Below are 24,073 nucleotides of genomic sequence, written 5' to 3'. Positions count from 1 at the left end.
AGGGTCCAGGTGTTCAAGTGGCTGATTGCAGTCCAGACATTCCACCCACTGAAAAACATTAAAGGGTGGAGGTCCAAACTAGAGACTAGGTGAAACCCTAGATCAGGCAGGATGTGGATAAAAGAAAAAACACCTCCCAAGCGACCTCCTCGGCTCCCAAGGAACCTGAGCTACTGCAGCTTTCTCATCTGATCACCAGTGACAAAGTGAGCAGTCCACACTGGAGGATATTGCTTGTATATTTTATTTTATGTACAGTACATGTAAAAAAAGGAAAACAAAAAATAGCCAATAACATTGACCAACGTGGGCAACAGTAGATAGCCATGTTGCTCATACATGGGAAAATCCCTCTCTGGCATACACACACACATAGACTCTCACACTCCTAACTGTGTAGTTTGTCTGGAAAGTAGTCGGGCTTGACAGTAAACTGTGAAACCGAGGACGATCAGAAAGGGAGGAGTGCATCGCTTCCTGCTCCCCCTAACAACACACTGCTCTCATTGGCAATCAATGAGGCAGGTTTGAACGAAATGGTCCCAGACAGGCAGAAAGGAGACGGGCTGGTCGGCTGAGCGTGACTGTGTGCAATCTTCGGTTAGCCTGTTTTCTTTTAAATACAGCCCAGGCTGCGCTTGACAGTCGTGGTCTCCTGCCTTCGCCTCCCCAACCCCTCCCCCTATTCCAACAGTGCCGCTTTCAAAACAAAGGTCACTAAAGGTCAGCGTCGCAGTCTGCTTTGACTTCATACAACTGCGGGCTCTAACTAGTAGTGAGCTTTTCTTCAGCGCACACAGCAGTTGAATTCACAGTATTCTTACAGCATGTCGTTGTATTCTCCCAAAGCCACTCGTAAAGCTTTAACTCATAATGCATAGGGGACCTCGACACATTTGTTCACCTATGTTTCTCCAGTGAAAATTAAATGCGGGTTTTTTTTGTAGCGCGTCCGTGTGCTGTGTATACGCTGAGAGGAAAAACACACAACCCCAAGTCAAATGTGAGAATACAGTGTGCACAACTATCTGTGTCTGGTGTTTCTTCGCCTCACCCCTCCCAAAGAAAAAAAATTTAAATTAAAAAAAAAAAATCGTACAATAGAATAACATAGAAACGTTTTTTGTATCTCCAAGGCCATGGATAGTCAACCACAAAGACCTGCGGCCAATCAGAACTGTAGCTCGCAATAGTGTTTCAGACAGTGAGCTACAGCAGGCCACCAAGGTACAGATAAAGTGCTTCTTTTTCTTTAATTTGACACTTTAAATAATTAAAGTGATGTAATAATGGATCTAAGGAAAAAAAATGAGTTTTTGTGGGAAGTGCGCCGATGTGACACTTCTATGAGTTGAAAATGAAATGGAAAAGGGACGCAACATGTTTCTGGACAGAGCTCAGTGTAAATACATCCACAAATCCAACTAATGTTGCAGGATGGGACACTGGAACAGTCACTACTCGTCTCTGGAGGGAGCCGTTCACATTTAGAGAAGTTAAGAGGATTTTTGGGGTAAGACTTTTGATGCCGTGGTTAAATGTCCCGTGGCTTCCTCTAAGTGGCAGGTCGGACATCACAGCAAACACTTGCTCATGAACAGCAGCAGACTTGGGAGGTTGTAGTACAAAGATGAACTTAATTGATCATAATAATAAACCATTAAAGATAATAAATACATTCGGGTCCTTGTAGTGTCGTTATTCAGCTCTAATGAAATCTGATTAAATCTAGAAAATAAAATAGGAATAGTTCATATGAGACCATGGGATGCCTGGCCTTTTTTTCCTTTTTGCTCCCTTATCCAGTCTCAACACCACACCACCACCTTGGCAGCCATCTTCCACTATCCTTGTGGGGAAGAAAAAAAAAGAAAAAGAAAAAAAGCGGCATATAAATAGTAGCCGTGGCAACCGCACGTACTCCCTCCTGGGTCTTGATGACAGAGTCGTAGAATGGACACCTCTATTTCATCGTCAGGCTCTACGCGAGACAGACAGACGAAGACAAGAAGAGGGAGAAGAGAATAAAGACTATTAGGCAAAGAAAGCAGGTCAAATATCTGGCGCAGAGAATTTTTAGCTGAGTGTACATCTGAAGATTATGGGGGACTGGGGAGTGAGCGTCAGCTACTTTCCAGCTGGCTACAAGCTGACGGAGCAAGAAAAATACTTCCTTTATAAGCTCCAATACCAAATATAGGCCTGTCTTTCCCACATACTATGTTCATTCCCAAGTACAACCAACCTCTCCCCAGCTACTAAGCCCAGAACAGAGTCACTACAAAAGCCAGGAAGCCCATCTGTCCCTCATATAAGACGGTATTTAAGCTGAGTGAGTTGACAAGCCATGACCGATACCCGACTCGCAAAACTAATACTGGGCTGGTTTATTACTGGTTATACTACTTATTCAGCAGTGTGTCAGCTTTGATGCTTCAGACACAGATTGTATGTCAGATGTCTTAATAACCTTTGAGTCTCCTTTACAGTCTGCAGCATATTAGAGAACAGAGGTTCCTATTGTTTAATGTACCAGAAAAAAATGACCGCTGTGATTCACTGGACAGAGCTTTCTTTCCCAGAAGTCTGTCACAGTGGTGGGTTTGCTCCTTAAACAGCAGCTCAGGTTTTTGCTTGCAAACTAACGTTTCACAATTTAAATAAATGTCATCAACAGACTTTCCTCAGTTTGGTGGAGGCTGTGGATTAAAGCCTACGACTGCCTACAGAAGGAAATACATGGAATTTAAAACAATCACAGAGGACTGGGTATAATGTAATCTTTAACTAAGGTTAAATACATAATCAAATAAGATTTCTGCTGTGCCCATATTTTTAAATGCCAGTGGTCTGCTTCATGTACCAACCTACTATTAGAGTCTTTGTTTCTTGGTTTTCATCCTGTGTGACATCAGGGTCTTTTAAGGTTTAAAAATAAATGCTTACCTTCCATCGAACATTCTAACATGGTTTATTCTGAAGTATGTTTAATAGAACCCAAATGTACCCACACCGCCGCTGCATCCAATTTTCTGACAGCTCACTTTACAAATTGCACTACTAAAAAATTTAAATAGTAGAATGAAATATTCTTACAATAGTTGGAACAAGGTTTACAAAAGTTTCTCTGCTTTAATAAAGGGACAGCAGTTACTCGATGTGTAGGTAGAATGCATGTGTTTTTGTTCTTTTTAAGTGTAGTGGTGGGAATACAGTCATTGGGACTGTTTAACATTAACACAGGCAATGATGGTACCGATGGTACTAACCTACGTGTCGCAGTGGGAAAGCAGCGACGTGATCTCCGGGCCCATGTGACCAACCGCCTTGGCTGCCTCCAGGATGGCTCTCCGGTACATCCCTTTCTTCTTTCGGTTGAAGCGGGACCTGAAGAGCTCTCTGAAGGGGGACAATTTGGCAACAGAAAGCTGGGAGGTGGTGGGTGAACCAAACCACGCTACCTTGGCCTGGGGCCACTGCGCCTCGCAGCTGGGAGTTTCCTGTTTGCGTGTGCCGCTGATGCTGAGGACGCGGGCCGGCCACCAGGGGAAACCGTGTATCTTTCCCCACACGATGTCGCCCACTGCCACGGCGTGACCCTCCTCCGTCACACACTTTGTCATACTGCGCGTGTGCAGCCGCACGGTAAGCGGCGGCACCGTTTTGCAGTCCTCCCTTGAAGGTACGGACGATGAGGTGACGGACAGGTCTTCGCCGGGTGCCAAGTCACACAGTTCTGGTGAGGTGCCATCAGAGCTGAAGGACTTGGACTCGTCTAGACTGTCGCTGCTGCAGACTGATAGGCTGGATGAATCGGCTTTACGCTTACGAAAATTGATGAGAAGGGTGAGGTCACTGTGGCTGCGATCGGCCTCCTCTCCAGAACTCCCCGACCACAACTCCAGAGAGTTTTTGCCTTGTCCTGAGTCTTCAGAGTGGTTAAGGCAGGAACCAGGGACCCTGGGGCTCCGTCTCCTAGTGCCCCCTACAAGTTCCGCCTCGTACTCAACCACACTCTCCTCGCCCTCCTGCTGTGGGGGTCTCAAGCGGATCTTTGGAGAAGGCAAATCTTGTCCCACGGTTGTGAACGGCCTGGTTAGTTTGAGTTTGGGAATAGACACAGTGAGGCCAGACCTGGTGGCGTCTAGAATGTGCCGTTGCTCCTGGGTAGGATCGGAAGGCGCCTTGCCGTTTTCTCCCACACCATTCTGTACCAGCTGTTTGGGGCAGAATGGTTTTACTGAGCCGTGAACGCGTGCAGGGATTTTTATGACCTCACCCTTGCCCTGTGGAGTGCTGTAGGAGATCTTTATGACAGGGCTATGGGGAATAACATCACCTCCAGGGAACTTCTCCCCCTCAGCTTCCCCCCTTTTGTCCTTCCTGAGGCGTTTGCTGTCTAAATTGGTGCCATTTTCCCGTCTCCTACTGTCCTTGGTTGCAACTAGATCCTCTTTTCTCGACAGCTTACATGGGATATCCTTGTCATCACCCTCATCATCACTCTGTAGTGCGTTCTCTTTTCTAGAAGACTTTGTGTTACTCATGCCATCTTTGCTGTCTTCATCACTGTTTAATGTGTTCTTACACTTTTCACATAGCACCTGTCGCGGTCGCAGACGAATAGTGCTCATCGTCATGCGTCCAGGTTCTCGCGCCCGCCTTTTCTTCCTCTTGATTGGTCGCGGAGGAGGCTGAGGTACCCACTGGCTGTAGCTGTGGCGCACCCATAAAGGCTGGGGAAAGGGGGCTCCTTCAAAATAAGGAGGGTAAGGAGTCTGTCCAGCGGGCACTGGTGTGGGTACAGGACAGGGGGGCGGTGCAGTAGATATGCTGCTTTCAGGGAGAGTGTTTTCATCCGTTGGCCTGAGTGAAGGCTGACTGGGAGATTTGGAAACCTGCTCTTCGCTCAGAACCTCCTGGATTTCACAACCTGGCTTAGATTTAGGACAGTCCCCGTGGTTTGCTGTGAAATCTGGTAGACAGAAAAGTCCAGTCCTGTAACAAACAAGAAAAAAACAACTGAATAAAGGTATGACACTGATAACAGTCACAGTGAACATGCCAATGCAAACATTCCTGTTACACATGACTGGCATTTCTTAAATTTCTTTAGTTATGCAATTCCCGCCAGATGAACACTGTAATACTGTGCTTGTATTTCACCACGCCGAGCCTCGAGACCAGAGAACACGAATCAAACGCCTCATTATATGCTATGAAGTAAACTTCATTGGCCAGGCTGTTTTACCAACACTAAACACAGTGACTCCACTCTCCTTGTCACCTGGATGCTGAAAATGTTTTCATGCGTGGGGGTTGGGGTCCACTGCGCGAGCAGCCAAGTGTCCTGCTGCCTTAGGCCACAGAAATGGGTAAACAGTATCACAGACTCCCTCGGAGTGATTTTACGTGTTCTCTTTTTCCACTCCAATGCCAACAAACATGTCCAAAGAAGGCTCAGCTGCCACAGAGTCTTTGAGAAGTGGCTGGCAGGCAACAGTAACATGGCTGTGCCGTTTTAGCAAGAAGACAGCAGACAAAGAGACTACAGGATGCCCAGGAACACCCCCCCCCCCTTCCCTAACATCTGACTGAACAAAAACAATCCCATGAATCACTCGGGAATCTGAGACGTAGAAAAGGAGCCAGGAGAATTCAGTTTGTTTTTGCATCCACGTCTACTTTGGGCTTATGTGTGGTGAGATTATTAATTACCGCACATTGGGGAGCCTGTTTTCCTCCCCAGGAGAAGTACCTGGCAGGCAAATCCGAATAATAGCGTCCCATTGAGGTTTGTTACTCCCACCTTTATATGTGAGACCCTAAAACAGCAGAATATTAACCTTCATGGTGACTGACAGGCCACAAACAGAGCAGCATGTGACAGGGGACACACAGTGCTAGTCGAGCACAATACAAGGATACAGCATATGATCAGCCATGATTCACCGTGCACTGGTGCCATTTCACATTGTGTACAGTGTAACTAGACGCAGAGATCGTCCTGAATGATAGGCACAGACGATTGTACGAATAATAAACCCTGTGGGAGACAATGGCAGGAAACGTATTTTCATATGCTGGAAAGGAAGAAGTCAAACGATGTCAGTGACAAGGCCGAAAATACAGGCCTATTTTAAAAGTGATTCCAGGGCCTCCCAGTTTCCCATTCAGGCAGGTTATTTTCAGGACAGCCCGAGACCTTGCATGAAAAACCGCGTAGGTATATGAAGGGGCGAAGCTGGTCAGGTTCTGATTCTGCTGCTCTATAAATAGTCAGTAGCTTTTAAGGTGTACAACACAAGGCTGATACATGTGACACGCACACCAAGGCGAGCAGAGACAACATGACCCTCATACAAATCAAATTAAACCTTTTTTTTCAACCCCCTTCTCATTTTAATTGCATTCAGTTTAAACAGCAGTGTTGTTTTTTACTGGTAAGAAAGGGGCCTTTTCTTGCCCAACACAAGGCCTGAGTCTGTCACAGGATCTGCTCAGAAATGGTCTGAACATACACATTTTACAAAGCAAAGCAGCTGCTGGTGATCAAACCCCTCATGTAGCTTTCTTGACATTTTCTGTGCTTTCTACATATCAAACGTGACTGTCTACAAAAGAGTCACTTCACAGTACACACAAACTGCATTTTGGATAGTTTTCATCTAAGCTTAACTCCAGAAAACTAACGCGTCGTACACTTTAACTCGTGTGTACATTAAAAGATTAGTGTTATTTTTAAAGCTGTTGACTTCACGTACAGCTTTTGACTCAATACGTTTTAGCAGCTCTGTGTTTGATTAAGCTAACAATAAGCTACAGATGAACCCATTGACATTAGCTATTGTTTTAAACAAGTCATTTCCAATCTCTGCGGACAGGGTCTCTTTCGTGACACATGGTCAGTTATCGCAGTAAAATAAAGTATTTCGTTATATCATTCTGTGCTGAAATGTTGTTTGCATTAGCCGACCAGCTAGCAGATAGCTACATTGTCAGCTACAATAACCTGAGTCTTTTTAAGGAGGCCCAGTTAGCTAGCAGGCTAGCTTCGACTTAGCAACAATGGTACATTAGCCGTTAGCACAGTTTGGCAAATTAATTTCAGAGGCAAGTATATAAAAGAAATAAAGGAATGGCACTCACTTTTTGTTGCAATCAAGTAAAATCCCCGTGTAGTTCCTTTCTCGGTAGGTCAGCGTCACTACCAGTGTGTCGTTAACTATTTGATCGATAGTGACAGGTACCCGAGAACCGGCCCGCAGCTCCTCGGCCACAGCCTCCATGTTTCCCGGAGTGAAGTGTCCGGCTTGGCGGTGCTCGATCCCGGCCAAGGGAGCCACGGTCGCGTCGGCCAGAGATCCGTCTCCCCCTCGCTATTGGAGCAGGAGGCTACACCAGGGCATAAAATGACGCCATCACCCCCACCAAGTCAATTACAACAGCATAGCCACCGCTGACATCACGCTCTCTGTGCCGGAGGAGCAGAGAAGCTCCAAAGACGAGGCCTAGCCTACCCTTTCTGTCTCACTTTGACTCGGTTGGTGCCATTCATCACTGCACTTTCATCACGGGGGATGCCTTAGTTTGACCACACAATAGTTTTAAACGGATCACAAATCACTACACGCACAAAAAGATTACATACGAATGCATATTTAATTTGGGACATAATAATGATCCGTATTTAGAACAACTAAATTAAACCATAATTATTAAATATGATACATTTGTAAATTGTTTTATTTTATAGCTATATATTTATTTATATAGGTTTGGTTACAATTAGTTGCAACCCTTTAAAATAAATTTGATGTTTAACACATTAGTTGAGAAACAGCACCATGTTTGTTATGTAAGTATTTAACATACAAGATGTAGCATTTTTTATTTTCATAATATAGAGTTTCTGGAGACAAAAATGTCATCAATGGAAATGCTGGAAGAAAGAGCACACACATCCATTCAGCACTATTGATGTTTATTTAGGATATATTAGAATGATCATTAATACACACTAATTCTGTTTGAGACACCAGACTCTCACTCAAAGGAACTTGGCCAGGTGTCTCCAGTGAAGATAGTAAACGAGTTCTTGGAGTTATTGCATAAATTTCTTTTTCTCTCCAGGAGTCGCTTCTGTAGTTTCCTCATCTGTCAAAAAAAACAAATAGGTTAAAAACAATTAGTAGCAACAGGGGGAGTTCATTATAGAGTTATAGTTGTGTGTTTCTAAAGTAGATGTCTGACCTCTTCCACATCTTCCTCTGTTGCTGCCATCTGCTCACTGGTCATGTCACTGGGATTCCTGCGTCTCTCCTGTATCTTCTCAACACGAACACGGATCTGCCGTTCCAGCTCACGGGCAGATCTCCAAAGGCAAGCAGGTTAAAGGTTAGCAATTTAAACTGAACGGCTAAATGTTTACATGCTATTGTATGGCCATTGCTATTGTATTAGCCTTCCTCAATGGGACGTTCACTGTTTGAGAATGCTATACTTATGACTGTTTTCTCCTCAGTTTAGATTTGATGAAGCCAAGAACGTAGAAAAAGGAAAGGAATGCTATTAAATCTTAAATATTTGTGTTTATTTTGCTAAACATGTTTTAGAAGAACAAAGGAAACTGTTCGATGCTGGGCATACAGTCTCTTTGTCCACTAGATGTCTCTAGCATTCCACCTCTAAGGCTCATAAAAATGTAAGACATGCAAATTGCTTTACTGGTTTTAAAGTATGTGCAGCATAATTTTGCTACATGATGAAGCATTATGCCTCATTTAGTTCCCTTTTAAAATCTTTGGCCTTCACCTAAACTGGAGATGTACAGCAGTTTAATGTCAAAGCTAAGAGGCTTAGTACCATGACAGAGTAGCAAAATGTACCAACACTGACAGTATGTTCCCGTTTACCTGGACTCGTCACACTGTGCCACAGCCATGGTGGGGATCTGCCTCTGTGCTGCATCACCGCTGTCCTGGACACCAGGATTTAAATCCGCTTCCTTTAAAAACACGGGGAAGTTTTTTTAATCATTATGTACACTAGTATTTTGTTCAGCACAGCACTCGTGTATATAAAATATGATACAGTGGTGGTGTTTTATATTACCCTACACAGACAGCTGCTCAACTACAAGTAAACATCCTCACTGAAATGGATGACGCTGTTAAGGGTTTGAGGGCCCACTGCCCTACACCTAGCCATGTCAAACTGTAGCTAACAGCCAAATAAACGTATGGCTGCATAGATAGGGTTACACCACCAGAAAACTAACTGAATGACATCGGAATAATGTATTTTGAAGTATTGTGCTACGCTTTGGTACTCTTCCTTCAGTCTGGTGTGACCAAGGCGGTGCTCTTCTGCCCTCTTGTGGCTCTTGAGTAATGATTTCGGTGTCGTTTTCCACACATACCTCTCGTTTCCTTTGCCTTCCATGCTTCTTCTGCTTACACTCTAACATTTTCTTCTGCTGTATGACCTTGGCTTGCGTACGCCACTTCTGAAGAGCCTCTTGGCTCCTATGGGAAAGCCGGAAAACTATACAATAAACTACATGTATGTGAAAGAAAATTAGTCCTGGGCGATAAGTGGTTGCAGAGGGGTCTGTAAGCATTGATCCTTCTGCCTCTTTATATAGTGTACGTAACATTGATTCTTTACTTTTGGCCATTTGGGGAAATATAAACTGGACTGCAGACTCAAACAGACCTGTGGTATTACTTGAACATAATAATCTGTGTAAGTCATCCATTATAAATTGCCAATAGTTAGTAGTAATTCAACAAACATACTATATCAAACATAAAATCATAAAACAAAATTAAACGTTCTTTTTCCTCTGCTCGTGAAGCGCGTGTTTCTCTTTGAGCTCTTTCGTTGTGGCCTGTCTCTTATCTTCTGGCCTCTTCCAGTCCTGAGAGTCAAAAAGAGGGAGCTTGGGAATCATGCTGGTCTTGGTACTTGCTTTGATTCTGAAAAATAAATTGAAACAAAATGGTTCACGTCTATGGCATGTGAGATATTTATCAGTAGGTGTTTGTAGAGAAGTGTTTTCTTCTATTTTTGTTGGTAAAAAAAATGATATATACCAGTGATTCTAAAGCTCCGTAGAGGGATTCTACCCTCTTGCTTTATGTACACTTCTCTGAGTCTTGGAAATAGTACATCCTAAAAATGTCTACTGAACTTTTCACTCACATTTTGTTAACAGGAAGATGTGAGCATAGCTCTGCTTTGTCCAGTAGAATCATCTTGTCTTTGAGTTCTTCAAACCTCTGCAGCTCATCCTCATCCACTGACTCATCCTGCCCCTCCATACTGGATCCCATCAGTTCTGACAGCTGAAGCTTCTCCACCACTGGCAGCTCTACCAGTGGAGAAAAAAACCCCATAGCAAATAGAGAAATGCTGTGGGCACAGCCAACCATGGCAAAAATACCACTGTGTACAACTAAAGTGGAAGTGCACAACAAGAACTGGCTGGCTACCAAGACGCTTATAGAATTCAGGGTTCTTCTCCGTTTGCAGCAAAGACTCAGCAATATTACTATTACTATTACTATTACAATAGCAAATGAAAGATTCTCTTCTGAAACAGGCCAAATTTTCCATGTTATGACAACATAGTAGATGTTGTATGTTTAACTTTGCAAAACCTCTAAGTCTGAGGCAATTAAAGGAAATTTCCCCTCAGTGACTAGAGCCTTTTTTTATTTGGTATTGTTCTACAGAGGGAGATAAATGGTTTGATTAAAGGATTTGGCTTTGGCCAATGTGCAGCAGCAGCCTCTCCTGTGGAGGGCTGTCTTGGACTTCTCAAAGTGATTACCTCCAGACAGCACTTAGTGACAGAGAGCTCCTGTTTAGAGCCCACAGGTTATCGATCTTTTTCATCTGGCTAAAAATACTACAGTGCTGAAACGGGGATGAGGGAGGGGGAGAAGTCAGGCGAGAGGCACGCGCAGTCTCCAAGGGAACAGAAGTCACACAAGTGAAGTGGTACCAGGGCAAGGAGCTATTTTTGTGGCCAGTCGTCCTATCTTTGACAAAAAAGAGCAGATGCCTCAGATGCTCATACTGACTAAACCCCTCGCTGTTTGTCTATTTACAATTAGGCAGACTTTGATTTACCTGAAGGAGTCTTTGTCATACTAACTGGTCTCTTAGCCATAACATTTCTTAGGAACTGGAGGATGCTCTGGAGCCCCTGGTGCAATATGTCTTGTGGAGGAAAGGATATGGGGCAGTTTCTCAGGTTCAGGCCTTTAAGGGTAATAACATTTCCTGGAAAAAAGTAAATAATTTTACAACATTGTTTAGAGCTGGATCCTTTAGCTGACATTTAGATGACAGGTTCATCTAAAATAATCTGGTAAAGGAAGTTTAAATATTCTATTGTCTTCTATTATATACATAGATTTATTTTAAGCAACAGCAAAGTGAAGAGGAAAGTAAAACATTTAGAATTTTACTGTAAATTATTTTAGTAACTATTAGCTGTTTAATTTCAGCTTGTTTTTACAGCCATTATTATTAACACACCTCATTAATAATGGCTAAAGAGCTACTTAACAACTTATGGTCGTGTTGGTTTTGCAGCCAATGACTGCCTGAACATTAGAAATTACATGATGCTGGTATTCCTGCCTGGTTAATGCTTTAAGACTGTTATATATATATATATATATAGTCAAATCCGGCTGTGCCAACATCATGGCAACATCAGCCAACAGAGCCAGTGTGATTCAAATTGCATCACATTTTTAATATATATAAGGGCCTCACTGCTGACAGTGAGGCTTTTAGGGGTTGATGAATCAAAAGCAGAGGTGTGTAAATAAAAAACACAGACATTGCTCACTGGAAGAGTTGACTTCACTCAACTCACCCAACTCTGGGGGAAGTTCAGAGAGAGGATTTCCTTCGAGTAGTAATGTTTTTAGACACCTGCATGGATCAAATCAATGTATGAGATAGGTTGAAGAATTTGTTTTGACTAAAATGCCAGTGTTCACAGTCTTGAACTGAACATGAACATGATACTAGAATCTCAGCCAACGTGAAACTTAGAACATTTACTGCTAAACAGAGGAAGCCATAAATAGACACATTCTCCCCAAAATGTTTTGAAATGCAATAAAATAATAATGAACTGTTCTGAAATTCACTGACACATATTTTAAGGAGCAGTTTTCTAATTACCTGTGCATGCCAATTTCAGCTGGGAGTGACACAATTTGATTATTTCTGAGGTCCAGCCACTGCAGGTTTGGCAGGCTGACAAACAGTGAATGTGGGATACTGCATATCTGGTTGCCTTCAAGATATAAATGCTGAAGATGATATAAAAAAACTATTTAAATGTTCTGATAAAGTAAGAGAAGTAAACATTACACAAAAAGGGGCTGGCATAGTTCGTGCATTAATAATGGATTGCAGACTATAGGTAGAGATGAACAAACAGACTGACCTTCAGTGTGCTGGCTTTTAAAATACTGCCTGTAACATATTCGAGCTTCGTTCTGCTCAGACATAACGTCTCTGTGAAATCATACTGTGTGAGCTCCTGTGGTCCAGTGTCCTCAGGCAAACAGTGGGGGGTCTGTGATTTGACAACAGCGTTCCCAAAGACAAATCTAAGCTGTGGGCCAGGAGCCATCTCACTCTCCCCTGGGGCAGACATGGTGGAAGCGATCCAGAGTTGTTTACTGCACACAAACCCTGGTCCAAGGCACCCAAGTATTTTCTTTAAGTGCCATTTGCCCTGAATACTAATAAAGAAATGAATTAATACATAGTATATACATAAATACAGCACACTGTTGTATATGCTTTGCTGCTGCCAAACATTACCTAGCTAACAATAAGGAGCCTTGCTTTAAACTGCCAGCATTTATAATATCAATATTGGTTTACAAAGTAATGATAACATTTAAAAAGAAGACTTCACCTAGTGAAATAAACACTTCAAACAGTAAAATAAAATAGGCTACAGATAAAGAAAACGCCATGTTATGTTACCTTTAGTTGGCACCATGCTAGTTTGACGTAACCATGGCAACGCCTTAAACAGAAACTACGGCAAGCCAAGTGTTTGGACTGTCAGACGTCCGCTAGCGCGTCTTGACTCAATTACAAAACTTACCACAAACGAGATGAGGTGTTTTTCAGACACATGACAACAAAATGATTTTGACAATATACATACATACATACATACATACATACATACATACATACATACATACATACATACATACATACATACATTGTGTGTACAGTGGGTAGCAACAGGAGGAATCAAATCTGTTTGTATTTGTGTGTGTGTGTGTGTGTGTGTGTGTGTGTGTGTGTGTGTGTGTGTGTGTGTGCGTGTGTGTGTGTGTGTGTGTGTGTGACACACAACCCGTGATCCGGCACCACCCATCCATCTTCTAATGAGATTGTGGAATCATTCACAAGGTTCATTTAGCCTGAGGGATAGAAGCAGTCGTGTGCTAGTAATAAACGATTAAAAGCTTCTGCTTCGCGCACGGCTGTGCTGGCATCGCACACAGAGGCTGGTCCTTACGCGTTGACATGCATGACAGTCTGTGGTACACACTTACGTCGACTACAGTCACTGGCCAGCAACTGTCACACTACTCTAAAAATTGTCAAGTTATTCTAAATGCTTCTACGGGCAGTCCGGTTTTCGTTTTCAACATTAAAGCCTCTGTGGTAAACTTAAAAAGAAAAGCGAAAAAACGAAATAAAGCGAACATAGAATTTCTGAAAAAAATATATATATTGAGGCACTTGCACAGTTTTATAACACTGTATATATGCATTATTTATTAGTTGCCCTGCAATAGTAATTATAGCCACAATTAGATTTACCACACTAGACTATTTGCGGCTATAATTAATATTATAATAATGAATTATTATAAAAGAGAAAAATATAATTCAGTTTTCCGAAAATAATTCACGGTTCGACGTAAACCATTATTTTTTTAGCAATCAGTGCGTTTTATGCTGTTCAGCGCTAACGTGCCGTGTCTGCGGCGCTTTTGTGCTTTTATTTTGTGGAATAGAATTGACTTCCTGTTTTGCTTGCGCGAAGAAATCAAAGTCGACGTAGCTCCTATTCTCAGCCCCGACAAACATAAGTCTCTCGGTTTATGTAGCAGGCTACGGAAGACAACTGAGCAGCGCCAGTGGGGTGTGAATCTGCTAAGCTTCTGCATCAACTACCAGAACAGTATTCCGCTGAAATACTTTACAGTCCGTCGGTATCGTTCTCAGCCTTCGGGTTCAGAAAGACTTTAACGTGATCATTTGTTCGGCAGAAATAAATAACGGAACATATAAAAGCGCAGAATTAGCGGACACGGTTTGGCACAAATGCATGGTTATTATTCCAATATTTTTCATAGGGTGTCCAAGACAGAGCTGTAGTTTCTCTGCAAGAGGCGAGGAATGCGACCTGAGCACCAATGTTTCACTGGGGCAAGTGGAAGAAGAGGATGGGAGCAAACAGTTCTTCAAAGAGACCAGTGTTCGACGAAAAGGAAGATGGTAAGTGATGAGAAAGTGCGATAACAAACCCGGACGGCATCGGTCGCTGTTCAGTTTGTGTCTTTAGCCATGTGCTCAATTAGCCGGGGCTCGTGCGCTACTAAGTTGTCGAAGTTTCCGCTCGGGATTTTACTGTTAACAGACGAAGGCTGCTTTTGTGACTCGGAGAAGTTCGAACCCAACTTCCTACTCGCAAACACCTGCACCGTTAGTTCTTTATATCATCCATAAGCGGCAATAATCGAAGCGGTGCAACGTCTAATTTAAAGTGTCCGCTTGAATTTCACCTTTGTGCAAAAATGAGCAAGCAAAAAAAATGTTCCGCTCGTCCTTTTTAAAAGTAGGCAGTGACTGATTGAATCTCCAAAATTGAATTCAAAGAACTTTAGTTCATTACATAAGACTAAATCAGTGTTGAGTGATTTTAATTCATAATATCACGTCAGAGGATGTGTGTAAGCCTCTTGGATATAATGATGGGAGATATTCAGTGATGCTCGCCCTGCTGGCCAAGTTACAGGCCAAACTTGAGGAAATGAGGTCATTTCATGGGGGCAGTGTGGTCATATGCTCAATCTGTGTGTGCATGTGCATTCAGAAGAAGCTCCTGCGTACACCCACAACCCAATTAGACATCCAGATCTTTTACTCAATAGCCTTCAAGAAAAGTGTGGAGCACTAATTAAGAGTGCTATCAAAGGTACTGGTCTACAGCTGATCAAAGCCACCGCGCACATATATGAATTCATTTTTATGGAGATTTTCTGTGCCGGGCTGTAAAAAATTCATTTTCCATAGCTGTTCTCTGTAATTAAAGGAGAAAACATTAGGGTCGGGGCTGAAGCTCTGACGGCTTAAATGGAAGAGAGAGAAAGCGAGCGAGCTCCAGCCGCTACTGTGTTGATTAGACAAAATCACTTTCCTTATCATAGTGTCATTAACGTGACACTCTTTATATATGACCTGCACTGGACAAGCATTAGCCGCGCTTCACTTCTCTTTAAAGCCGACTGAATGTCAGGAGTCAGACACCACAGGCTGAGGTTGCGTCTGTTTTCTGGCGTCAGCCTCCGAGGATGTGCTCCAGTGCAGACGACGCCTCCCGCTGAACGCGCGTCAAAGTACAGCGGTCGGATGGGAGGCGTGCGTTGGGAAGAGGCGATTGTTAATGTCAGCCGGATCACCTTGAACACTTGTGAAGTGCTGATTCGGCGCAGTTTACGGTCTCTGTGAGGCAGCTGCCTTTCTTTCTTTCAAAGAAGTGCTCAGCGGTGAACCGTGGCGCACCGCTCGTGTGTGTGAATGCTGACTTCCACTCTAAATGTCTCTTAGAAACAGTGTCTCTTGGCTTCTGGGAAAAAAACCCCAACATATGGCCTACATTAGGAGGTAATATTAGAGTAGCATTTGGCTCAAATGGTTCCAAACATAATCAAGCGGTCAGGTTGACGTCCAAGCTGAGCTGCCAAAAGGGCTTTTTTTATTAGCAATATAAGCCTGTGGAATTCACTGAGGGGCAAACTGTGCTTAATTTTGCATTTTCCTCAGTCTTTCACATCAGCATTTAGGGTGAGAAATGAATTACAGTGAGTGATTGATAAAGGGTGGATACGCTGGGTGGGCTTATTAGTGTCCTTAGTGAATCCCGATGAGCTGTAATCTGCCGTGTGCTAAAAATCAATGTGTCGCACTTATGATTTGACCCTACGTTTATGCAAAGTCAGTTACATTTTGGTCAGTAGAGTTTACAGAAATTAATTTAGCTTATCAGCTTTTAACAACCTGGTGGGGGGGCGCTATATACAGTGTGTGTGTATGTGTATATATATATATATATATATATATATATATATATATATATATATATATATATATATATATATATATATATAAACTCTATTCTCACCCTCCGTGGGTGGTCTCATCCACTTTCCAAGCTCGGGTCCTCTACCAGAGGCCAGGGAGCTTGAGGGTTCTGCGCAGTATCCTTGCTGTTCCTAGGACTGCACTTTTCTGGACTGAGATTTCGGATGTTTTTCCAGGGATCTGTCGTAGCCACTCCTCCAGTTTGGGGGTCACAGCCCCTAGTGCTCCGATCACCACAGGCACCACTGTGGCCTTCACCTTCCAAGCCTTCTCCAGTTCTTCTCTGAGCCCTTGGTATTTCTCTAGTTTCTCATGTTCCTTTTTCCTGATGTTGCCATCGCTTGGTATTGCCACATCCACCACTACGGCTTTCCTCTGCTCTTTATCCACCACCACAATGTCTGGTTGTTTCGCCATTACCATTCTGTCAGTCTGGATCTGGAAGTCCCACAGGATCTTGGCTCGCTCGTTCTCTACCACCTTGGGAGGTGTTTCCCACTTTGACCTTGGGGTTTCCAGTCCATACTCCGCGCAGATGTTCCTGTATACTGTGCCAGCCACTTGGTTATGGCGTTCCATGTATGCTTTCCCTGCCAGCATCTTACACCCTGCAGTTATGTGCTGGACCGTCTCTGGGGCCTCTTTGCACAGTCTACACCTTGGGTCTTGTCTGGTGTGGTAGATTTGGGCCTCTATGGCTCTGGTGCTCAGGGCCTGCTCCTGTGCAGCCAGGATGAGTGCCTCTGTGCTGTCCTTCAGCCCAGCCCTTTCAAGCCATTGGTAGGATTTGTTGAGATCAGCCCCGAACCCCGAACCCCACTACAACGGCTAAGTGAAGTACCATCAGAAAGTCTCATGGAAGATGTGAATGCAGCATTGAGAGCGATCCCTACCACAACAATCACGGAAACCAATGAGCTGGTATACGCTTCAGCATCAGTGATCCTAGAGGTGCTTGGCTATAAGAGCAACCATGGGAGCCATGAGAAACAATACCCACCATGGAAACGAAGGTTGGAGGCAAAAATCAAGGCAGCTCGGAGGGAAGTGAGCCAAATGACAGAGGCCCAGAGAGGTGCAATGAAAAGACCAATACCTAAGAGGTACAGCCAGATGACCATACCTGAAGCACTCGAAACTGCCAAGCAAAGGCTACAAGCCTTGGCCAGCCGCCTAAAGAGATACACCAGAGATAACGAAGCCAGACGAATAAACCGGCTGTTCGCAACACAACCTGCAAAGTGTACTCTCAATGGCAGGGTAATAACAACAGAGCAGACCCACCAAGGCTGGAAACTGAACAGTACTGGAAAGACATATGGGAAAGGGAGGCATCACACAACAGTGCCCTGACATGATCCACGCCTACTGGCTAAAGAAGCTCACTGCAATCCATGAGCGCCTGGCAGCACAAATGAACCAGCTGCTAAGGGATGGGACTCACCCTGAATGGCTGACCGAAGGGCGAACGATCCTGACAATGAAGGATCCCTCAAAGGGTACAGTCCCATCCAACTACCGGCCAATAACCTGTCTCTCCACAACATGGAAGCTCATGTCAGGCATCATCGCAGCTAAGATAAGTGGGCACATGAGTCAATGCATGAGCGAAGCACAGAAGGGCATTGGTAAGGATACCAGAGAGCCAAACACCAACTCCTGGTAGACAGAACAGTCGCCCAAGACTGCAGAGTGCGACACACCAACCTGTGCACAGCCTGGATCGACTACAAGAAAGCCTATGACTCAATGCCACACACATGGATCACTGAATGCTTGGAGCTGTACAACATCAACAGAACTCTAAGGGCCTTCATTGCAAACTCGATGAGGTTGTGGAGAACCACCCTTGAAGCCAATGGGAAGCCACTTGCCCAAGTATCCATCAAATGTGGCATATACCAAGGAGATGCACTGTCCCCACTGCTGTTCTGCATAGGTCTGAACCCCCTCAGCCAAATAATAAACAAGACTGGCTATGGATACCGACTCCGGAACGGGGCCACCATAAGTCACCTCCTCTACATGGATGACATCAAGCTCTACGCCAAGAGTGAGCGAGACATCGACTCGCTGATCCACACCACCAGGATCTACAGCTCGGACATCGGGATGTCATTCGGACTCAAGAAATGTGGGAGGATGATGACAAAGAGAGGCAAGGTAATCCACACAGAAGGGGTCTCACTCCCAGAAGGAACAATAGCAGACATTGAGGACAATTACAAGTACCTTGGAATACCACAGGCAAACGGCAACCTTGAACAGGCAACAAGGAATGCGGCAACAGCCAAATACCTCCAACGAGTAAGGCAAGTCCTAAGAAGCCAGCTCAATGGCAAGAACAAATCCCGGGCAATAAACAGCTACGCTCTGCCAGTGATCAGATACCCTGCGGGATTAATAAGGTGGCCAAAGGAAGAGATACAGACCACAGATGTTAAGACACGAAAGCTCCTCACCATGCATGGAGGGTTCCACCCCAAATCCAGCACCCTGAGACTGTACGCTAGCCGCAAGGAAGGAGGCCGAGGACTAGTGAGCGTGAGAGCCACTATCCAGGATGAAACATCCAAGATCCATAAGTACATCAAGGATAAGGCCCCGACAGATGACGTGCTGAATGAATGTCTCAGGCAGTGGAGAACAGAGGATGAGATGCTGGAAGAGGGACCATCATGGGAGGACAAGCCCTTGCACGGGATGTACCACCGGAACATAACTGAAATGGCTGATCTCAACAAATCCTACCAATGGCTTGAAAGGGCCGGGCTGAAGGACAGCACAGAGGCACTCATCCTGGCTGCACAGGAGCAGGCCCTGAGCACCAGAGCCATAGAGGCCCAGATCTACCACACCAGACAAGACCCAAGGTGTAGACTGTGCAAAGAGGCCCCAGAGACGGTCCAGCACATAACTGCAGGGTGTAAGATGCTGGCAGGCAAAGCATACATGGAACGCCATAACCAAGTGGCTGGCATAGTATACAGGAACATCTGCACAGAGTATGGACTGGAAACCCCAAGGTCAAAGTGGGAAACACCTCCCAAGGTGGTAGAGAACGAGCGAGCCAAGATCCTGTGGGACTTCCAGATCCAGACTGACAGAATGGTAATGGCGAACCAACCAGACATTGTGGTGGTGGATAAAGAGCAGAGGAAAGCCGTAGTGGTGGATGTGGCAATACCAAGCGATGGCAACATCAGGAAAAAGGAACATGAGAAACTAGAGAAATACCAAGGGCTCAGAGAAGAACTGGAGAAGGCTTGGAAGGTGAAGGCCACAGTGGTGCCTGTGGTGATCGGAGCACTAGGGGCTGTGACCCCCAAACTGGAGGAGTGGCTACAACAGATCCCTGGAAAAACATCCGAAATCTCAGTCCAGAAAAGTGCAGTCCTAGGAACAGCAAGGATACTGCGCAGAACCCTCAAGCTCCCTGGCCTCTGGTAGAGGACCCGAGCTTGGAAAGTGGATGAGACCACCCGCGGAGGGTGAGAATAGAGTATGTATATATATATACATATATACATATATGTGTATTCGATCCCCCTTATCGTGTCTGAATGTTTCCTTTTCTATGTCTTCCATCACACAGCATGTTTGTTCTTAAATTAATATTAACTCCGGCTGAGCTGTTTGACATTCAACGCAGCAAACATGTGACCCACAGGTGGTAAACCGTGGTAACAAAACAAAGTCCCCCACGCAATGGATCGTGGACGGTGCTCATGTATTTGACAGATTTAAAAACTTGTGAGCCAGCCAAGTCAACTCTGAGTGGAGAACACTGGCTTCTGTATTTGCTATTTTAAAAAAAAAAAATTTCAAGTGTGCAATGATGAATGAATTAGCAAGAAAAGAAGGAATATCTGCAGGCACAGTGAGTTACTGTTGTTTTTCTATAGAGTATCTGCCAGGCTCCAGACAAAGGACCACTTCTTCCTCTCTCTCTCTCTCTCTCTCTCTCTCTCTGTCTTTCCCTCTGTCTGTCTGTTTGTCTGTCTGTCTGTCTGTCTGTCTCTCTCTGTTTCTCTTTCCCCCTCTCTCCCTCTGTCTCTTTCTCTCTCTCTCTCTCTCTCTCTCTCTCTCTCTCTCTCTCTCTCCAAGTCCTCATGTGGCATTGGAACAGCGATAACTTGTCACTTTTTGAAAGAGGACAGTTGTTGTGAATGTGCTACTGTGTTGCCGAATTGACAAATGCCTGCTTTTAAATGAGCACGGACACGGACATGGTGTTCTTGTTATTCTCCCTTCAGAGTTTACAGAGTATTCACAATGTGCATGTAGATGATGCACTTAATCTTGTTGTCTGTTTATTATTGTTGTATCTATTTGATCAGCCTTGTTAAGCCATAGGCAGAATTCCTCCTTTGTAGTCCAGTAGAGTTCTCTTGTGTGTGTGTGCGTGTGTCTGTGCCTGTGTGCATGTGTGTGCATGACTGCTCCCCTGTCAAGGATAAGTGTCTGAGGCTATGAAAGCAGATTTGGTTGAAGATAAAGATAGATGCAGAGGGAGATGGCTGATCACTTGCACTGAATACTGAGGTGCTCACTGTCTTTCATCTCTATTACAGAGTGTTTCTCTCGCTCCCTTTATTCAGCTCAACTTCATGGCTGCCTGCAGCTACTGGGCTTCTGGCACAGCAGAGGTCTGCTGTAATTGGACTTAGAAGCAAAGCAAGTGGCCGGCCAATACGTTCCCGGCCATAGTGTGCCATCCTGGGATTGCAGAGTGTATCCACAGCGGAGACGGGGGAAGCGTTTGATTGTAGACAGTTTGTCATTGAGTATATAACAATAAGTCATCAGAGCCTAAAGAAAATACAATATAAAACGATTGTCAATATTTCTGTGTTTAAACTATATATATATAATAATATATAAGTTCAAATAATATAAAGTCGTTGTAAGTCATCTCTTTAGGTAAGAGATGAATTATTGTCATGTCATAGGAGAGGGAAATGACATTCTGCATTCCTGACTTTGCTGCCCAGCTCCATGTTCAGTCATCTGGACCAATATGTGTGATCCAAACTGTTCAAATGAGCCAATACACAGAAGCATGTCTTTTTTCTGATCAACCAAAATGATGCTCATCACATCACAAGTTCTGTTGCACACCTTCAGTGACCTGATGCATCTGGTTCAGAATCTACAGGGATTCGACGCCAATATTACCTTTTAGCTTGAAATCCCTTGAAAGTGAAGTAAAGCTCCCCAACTTAGCGGCTCCATTATGGTGGAACAAGCTGCTAACCTGTCCAGACTCTTCAGCCCAAAGTTCGCAAAGTTCAAAAACAGCCGAAGTTCTCTGTTCTTCTACATCTGGTCTTTGGAGCTGGTGAAAACGAAACACATTCTGTCTCTACACTTTGCGCTTAGTGTCTTCCTCCTGACTTCTTTTGCTTGCTTTGAGTCTGTAAGTCAATGTGGGCGAAAGCATAATCCGGGTGATGAAATGTGAACGCTATTAGCTGTTCAGAATCCTGTTGACGCTGCGTTCCAGGATTCGGAAACTGAATGGAATGCAGCCATATGTTTAATTTTTAATACCTCTACTCTTCCTGCTGTGACTTGTCAATTTCTGTCATAATATAACTGGCCTTTTCCCCCTAAGGCTGTTTTTGTATATCCGTAGAAATCTCTCCCCACGTAGGAGCAGTTCACGATGCCTTGTGTGAACCTTCATGTCCATTACTCCCGTCTTATGTAACCTTGTTTGCCTCAGATGATGTCCAGGTGATGACAGTTGCTGCAGCTCTAGTGCCAGAGCGAAGAAGTCATCAAAGACATTGAACTCTGCTCAATACCGGGGAGAGCGTGGATTTAAAACAAAATAAGAGGTCTGTGCAGGAAGAGACTGGGGCAATGTTGGTTCAGTGTGGCTCAGCACCACCATCAGCGGTGAAGTCCTGTCTGTCAGCTGTCTCTGTAAACAAGCTCAACACAATACAGATTTGATTGAGTGTCACCACATGACAAGTGCTTATGGAGATGGAAAGAGATTATAGACTTGTGCATTTTCCCTGCCAACCAACCAACCAACCAACCAACCAACTAACCGACCTGCTGTTTGTATCCCTGACGTCACAAAGAGGTGGAGCTGAACTTTTAATACATCGAACTAGCAGATTTCAAACAATGAGGAGTCAATGGAATCCGACAGTTGGGTTGTTTAAAACAGCAGAGGCTACAACTGCTCTTAAAATATATAAATAATATAAATATTCAGAGCCTGTGCTGAATACATGAATGAATGAGGCCTGTAGTGTAACTTGTTATTTTATTAACTTTGTCACAAAGAACTAATTTATCTTTATTAAAAAGATCCTTTATCCACAGTTGAAAATCTAAATGAAAGTAATTCTTGTGTAACATCAGCAGGCATTTCAATTCCTACTGGAATGGTGGTTTGCGTTTTTAGGGCAGCTCAGGCTTTTGGTAACTGAGAGAATGAGGTCGCGCTAAGGTGACTCTGTTCCTTGCGTCGCTGTATGAGGACAGGACTGTTGGCCTGCCTCTTGGATTCCTGAGTGCCACAAGAACGCCCGCCACCAGCTCTGTACGTCCACTGTGCAGTACGTGGTGCTTCGAGTTCATTTGTCTTTGTCACACTTGCACTCAGTCGCAAGATTTATGAGAGAAATCAGGTTATGGCAGGAAAACCCATGTTTACATACACTGGGTCAGAATCTCTCTCTCTCCCCCCCAAACACGGCTCAAAACCCTGGGATTTAAATGTAATTATTCTGGACATGTGGACGCACTCTGCTAATCTTAACTTTCATGCAAACTGCATTACTTCCCCGGCCTGGAAAAAAACAAGCTACATGTACACGAACAGCAACCAAGTCAAGTGAAGCAGATGCTGCTAATAATCAATAACTGAGTTTCCCATTTACATTACATTTCAGAAATGCTATTACTGCAGTTAGCCGGAAGAAACCAGGTTACTCACTGGTGGCACACACACACGCACGCACGCACGCACGCACGCATGCGCGCACACACACACACACACACACACACACACACACACACACACACACACACACACACACACACACACACACACACACACACACACACACACCGTGTAATTCTTGAAGTACTGTACAGTGAATGGCCGAGCAAATGTGACACTATTAAATCTGACAGAGGCTCCTCCTCTGCAGCTGCTCATTATACCCCTGGGGTGTGTGTGTGTATGTGTGCGTGCGCGTGTGTGTGTGCAAACAAACCTCATTCACGTTGTAGATCAGAGGTCTGACCGAAACGCTGGCACCGCCGTGAGCCGGCGCTCGAAGAGGCGCCTCGCCCGCTTTTCCTTTCATAGCGCGGCTGTGGAGGAGTTTTGTAAATTGGGTTTGGACAGAGGCATCATGTGAGCGCACGCCTGACTGGTGAGCTGAATATACAGCTCTGTCCTAAATACCTGCGAGGACTAACAGAAGTCAGGTATATCTGGGCCAGAACATGTGTTCTGCCTCCAATACGAACTGTTTAGTGGAAAAGAACTAGGCCACGGTGTCCGTTTGCCCTCACCTTCAAATGTGCACTTGAACGCAGCGTCATGCGCGCTGTGCTTCACCTGGTGCTACTGAGACTCATCCTTATGTTAGTTGGTAACAAGTCTTTT

At 44.4% G+C, this 24,073-nt stretch overlaps 3 protein-coding genes across 8 annotated transcripts in view; 1 reads left to right on the top strand and 2 right to left on the bottom strand.

Annotated features, from left to right (window-relative positions):
* Positions 1-228: 228 nt before the first annotated feature.
* pwwp2b (PWWP domain containing 2B) lies at positions 229-7,583 on the bottom strand. Its single transcript, XM_029127410.3, has 3 exons — positions 7,150-7,583; positions 3,270-4,998; positions 229-1,981 (listed from the first exon to the last, which is right to left on the bottom strand). Exons 1-2 carry the CDS (start codon positions 7,287-7,289, stop codon positions 3,270-3,272), a joined length of 1,869 nt encoding a protein of 622 aa, XP_028983243.1. The 5' UTR covers positions 7,290-7,583; the 3' UTR covers positions 229-1,981.
* A 384-nt stretch (positions 7,584-7,967) lies between these two features.
* On the bottom strand, positions 7,968-13,709 carry LOC114842210 (leucine-rich repeat-containing protein 27-like). 5 transcript variants are annotated; one of them, XM_041067581.2, is made up of 11 exons: positions 13,617-13,709; positions 12,479-12,779; positions 12,211-12,341; positions 11,897-11,955; positions 11,140-11,292; positions 10,207-10,375; positions 9,840-9,980; positions 9,422-9,527; positions 8,916-9,007; positions 8,254-8,374; positions 7,968-8,157 (listed from the first exon to the last, which is right to left on the bottom strand). In XM_041067581.2, exons 2-11 carry the CDS (start codon positions 12,689-12,691, stop codon positions 8,047-8,049), a joined length of 1,296 nt encoding a protein of 431 aa, XP_040923515.1. In that variant the 5' UTR covers positions 12,692-12,779; positions 13,617-13,709; the 3' UTR covers positions 7,968-8,046. The 5 variants fall into 5 exon arrangements, with proteins under 5 accessions (XP_040923515.1, XP_028983649.1, XP_028983653.1 ...); XM_029127816.3 differs by lacking the exon at positions 13,617-13,709 and adding an exon at positions 13,415-13,579; XM_029127820.3 differs by lacking the exon at positions 13,617-13,709 and adding an exon at positions 13,415-13,579 and having other exon boundaries at positions 12,479-12,772.
* Positions 13,710-14,123: 414 nt separating this feature from the next.
* Positions 14,124-24,073, top strand: part of LOC114870612 (serine/threonine-protein kinase 32C-like) — a 46,365-nt gene continuing 36,415 nt past the window's right edge. Inside the window, exon 1 of one of the 2 annotated variants that reach the window (XM_055502361.1) lies at positions 14,124-14,568. In XM_055502361.1, coding sequence (XP_055358336.1) covers positions 14,487-14,568 — 82 coding nt within the window. In that variant the 5' untranslated portion in view covers positions 14,124-14,486. The remainder of the gene's footprint in view (positions 14,569-24,073) is intronic. The other variant, XM_029175481.3, reaches the window with a different exon arrangement.

The sequence above is a fragment of the Betta splendens genome, chromosome 15 (assembly GCF_900634795.4).
Source record: "Betta splendens chromosome 15, fBetSpl5.4, whole genome shotgun sequence".
In the NCBI taxonomy this organism is placed as follows: Eukaryota; Metazoa; Chordata; class Actinopteri; order Anabantiformes; family Osphronemidae; genus Betta; species Betta splendens.
This window is presented reverse-complemented; position numbering and strand designations above follow the sequence as displayed.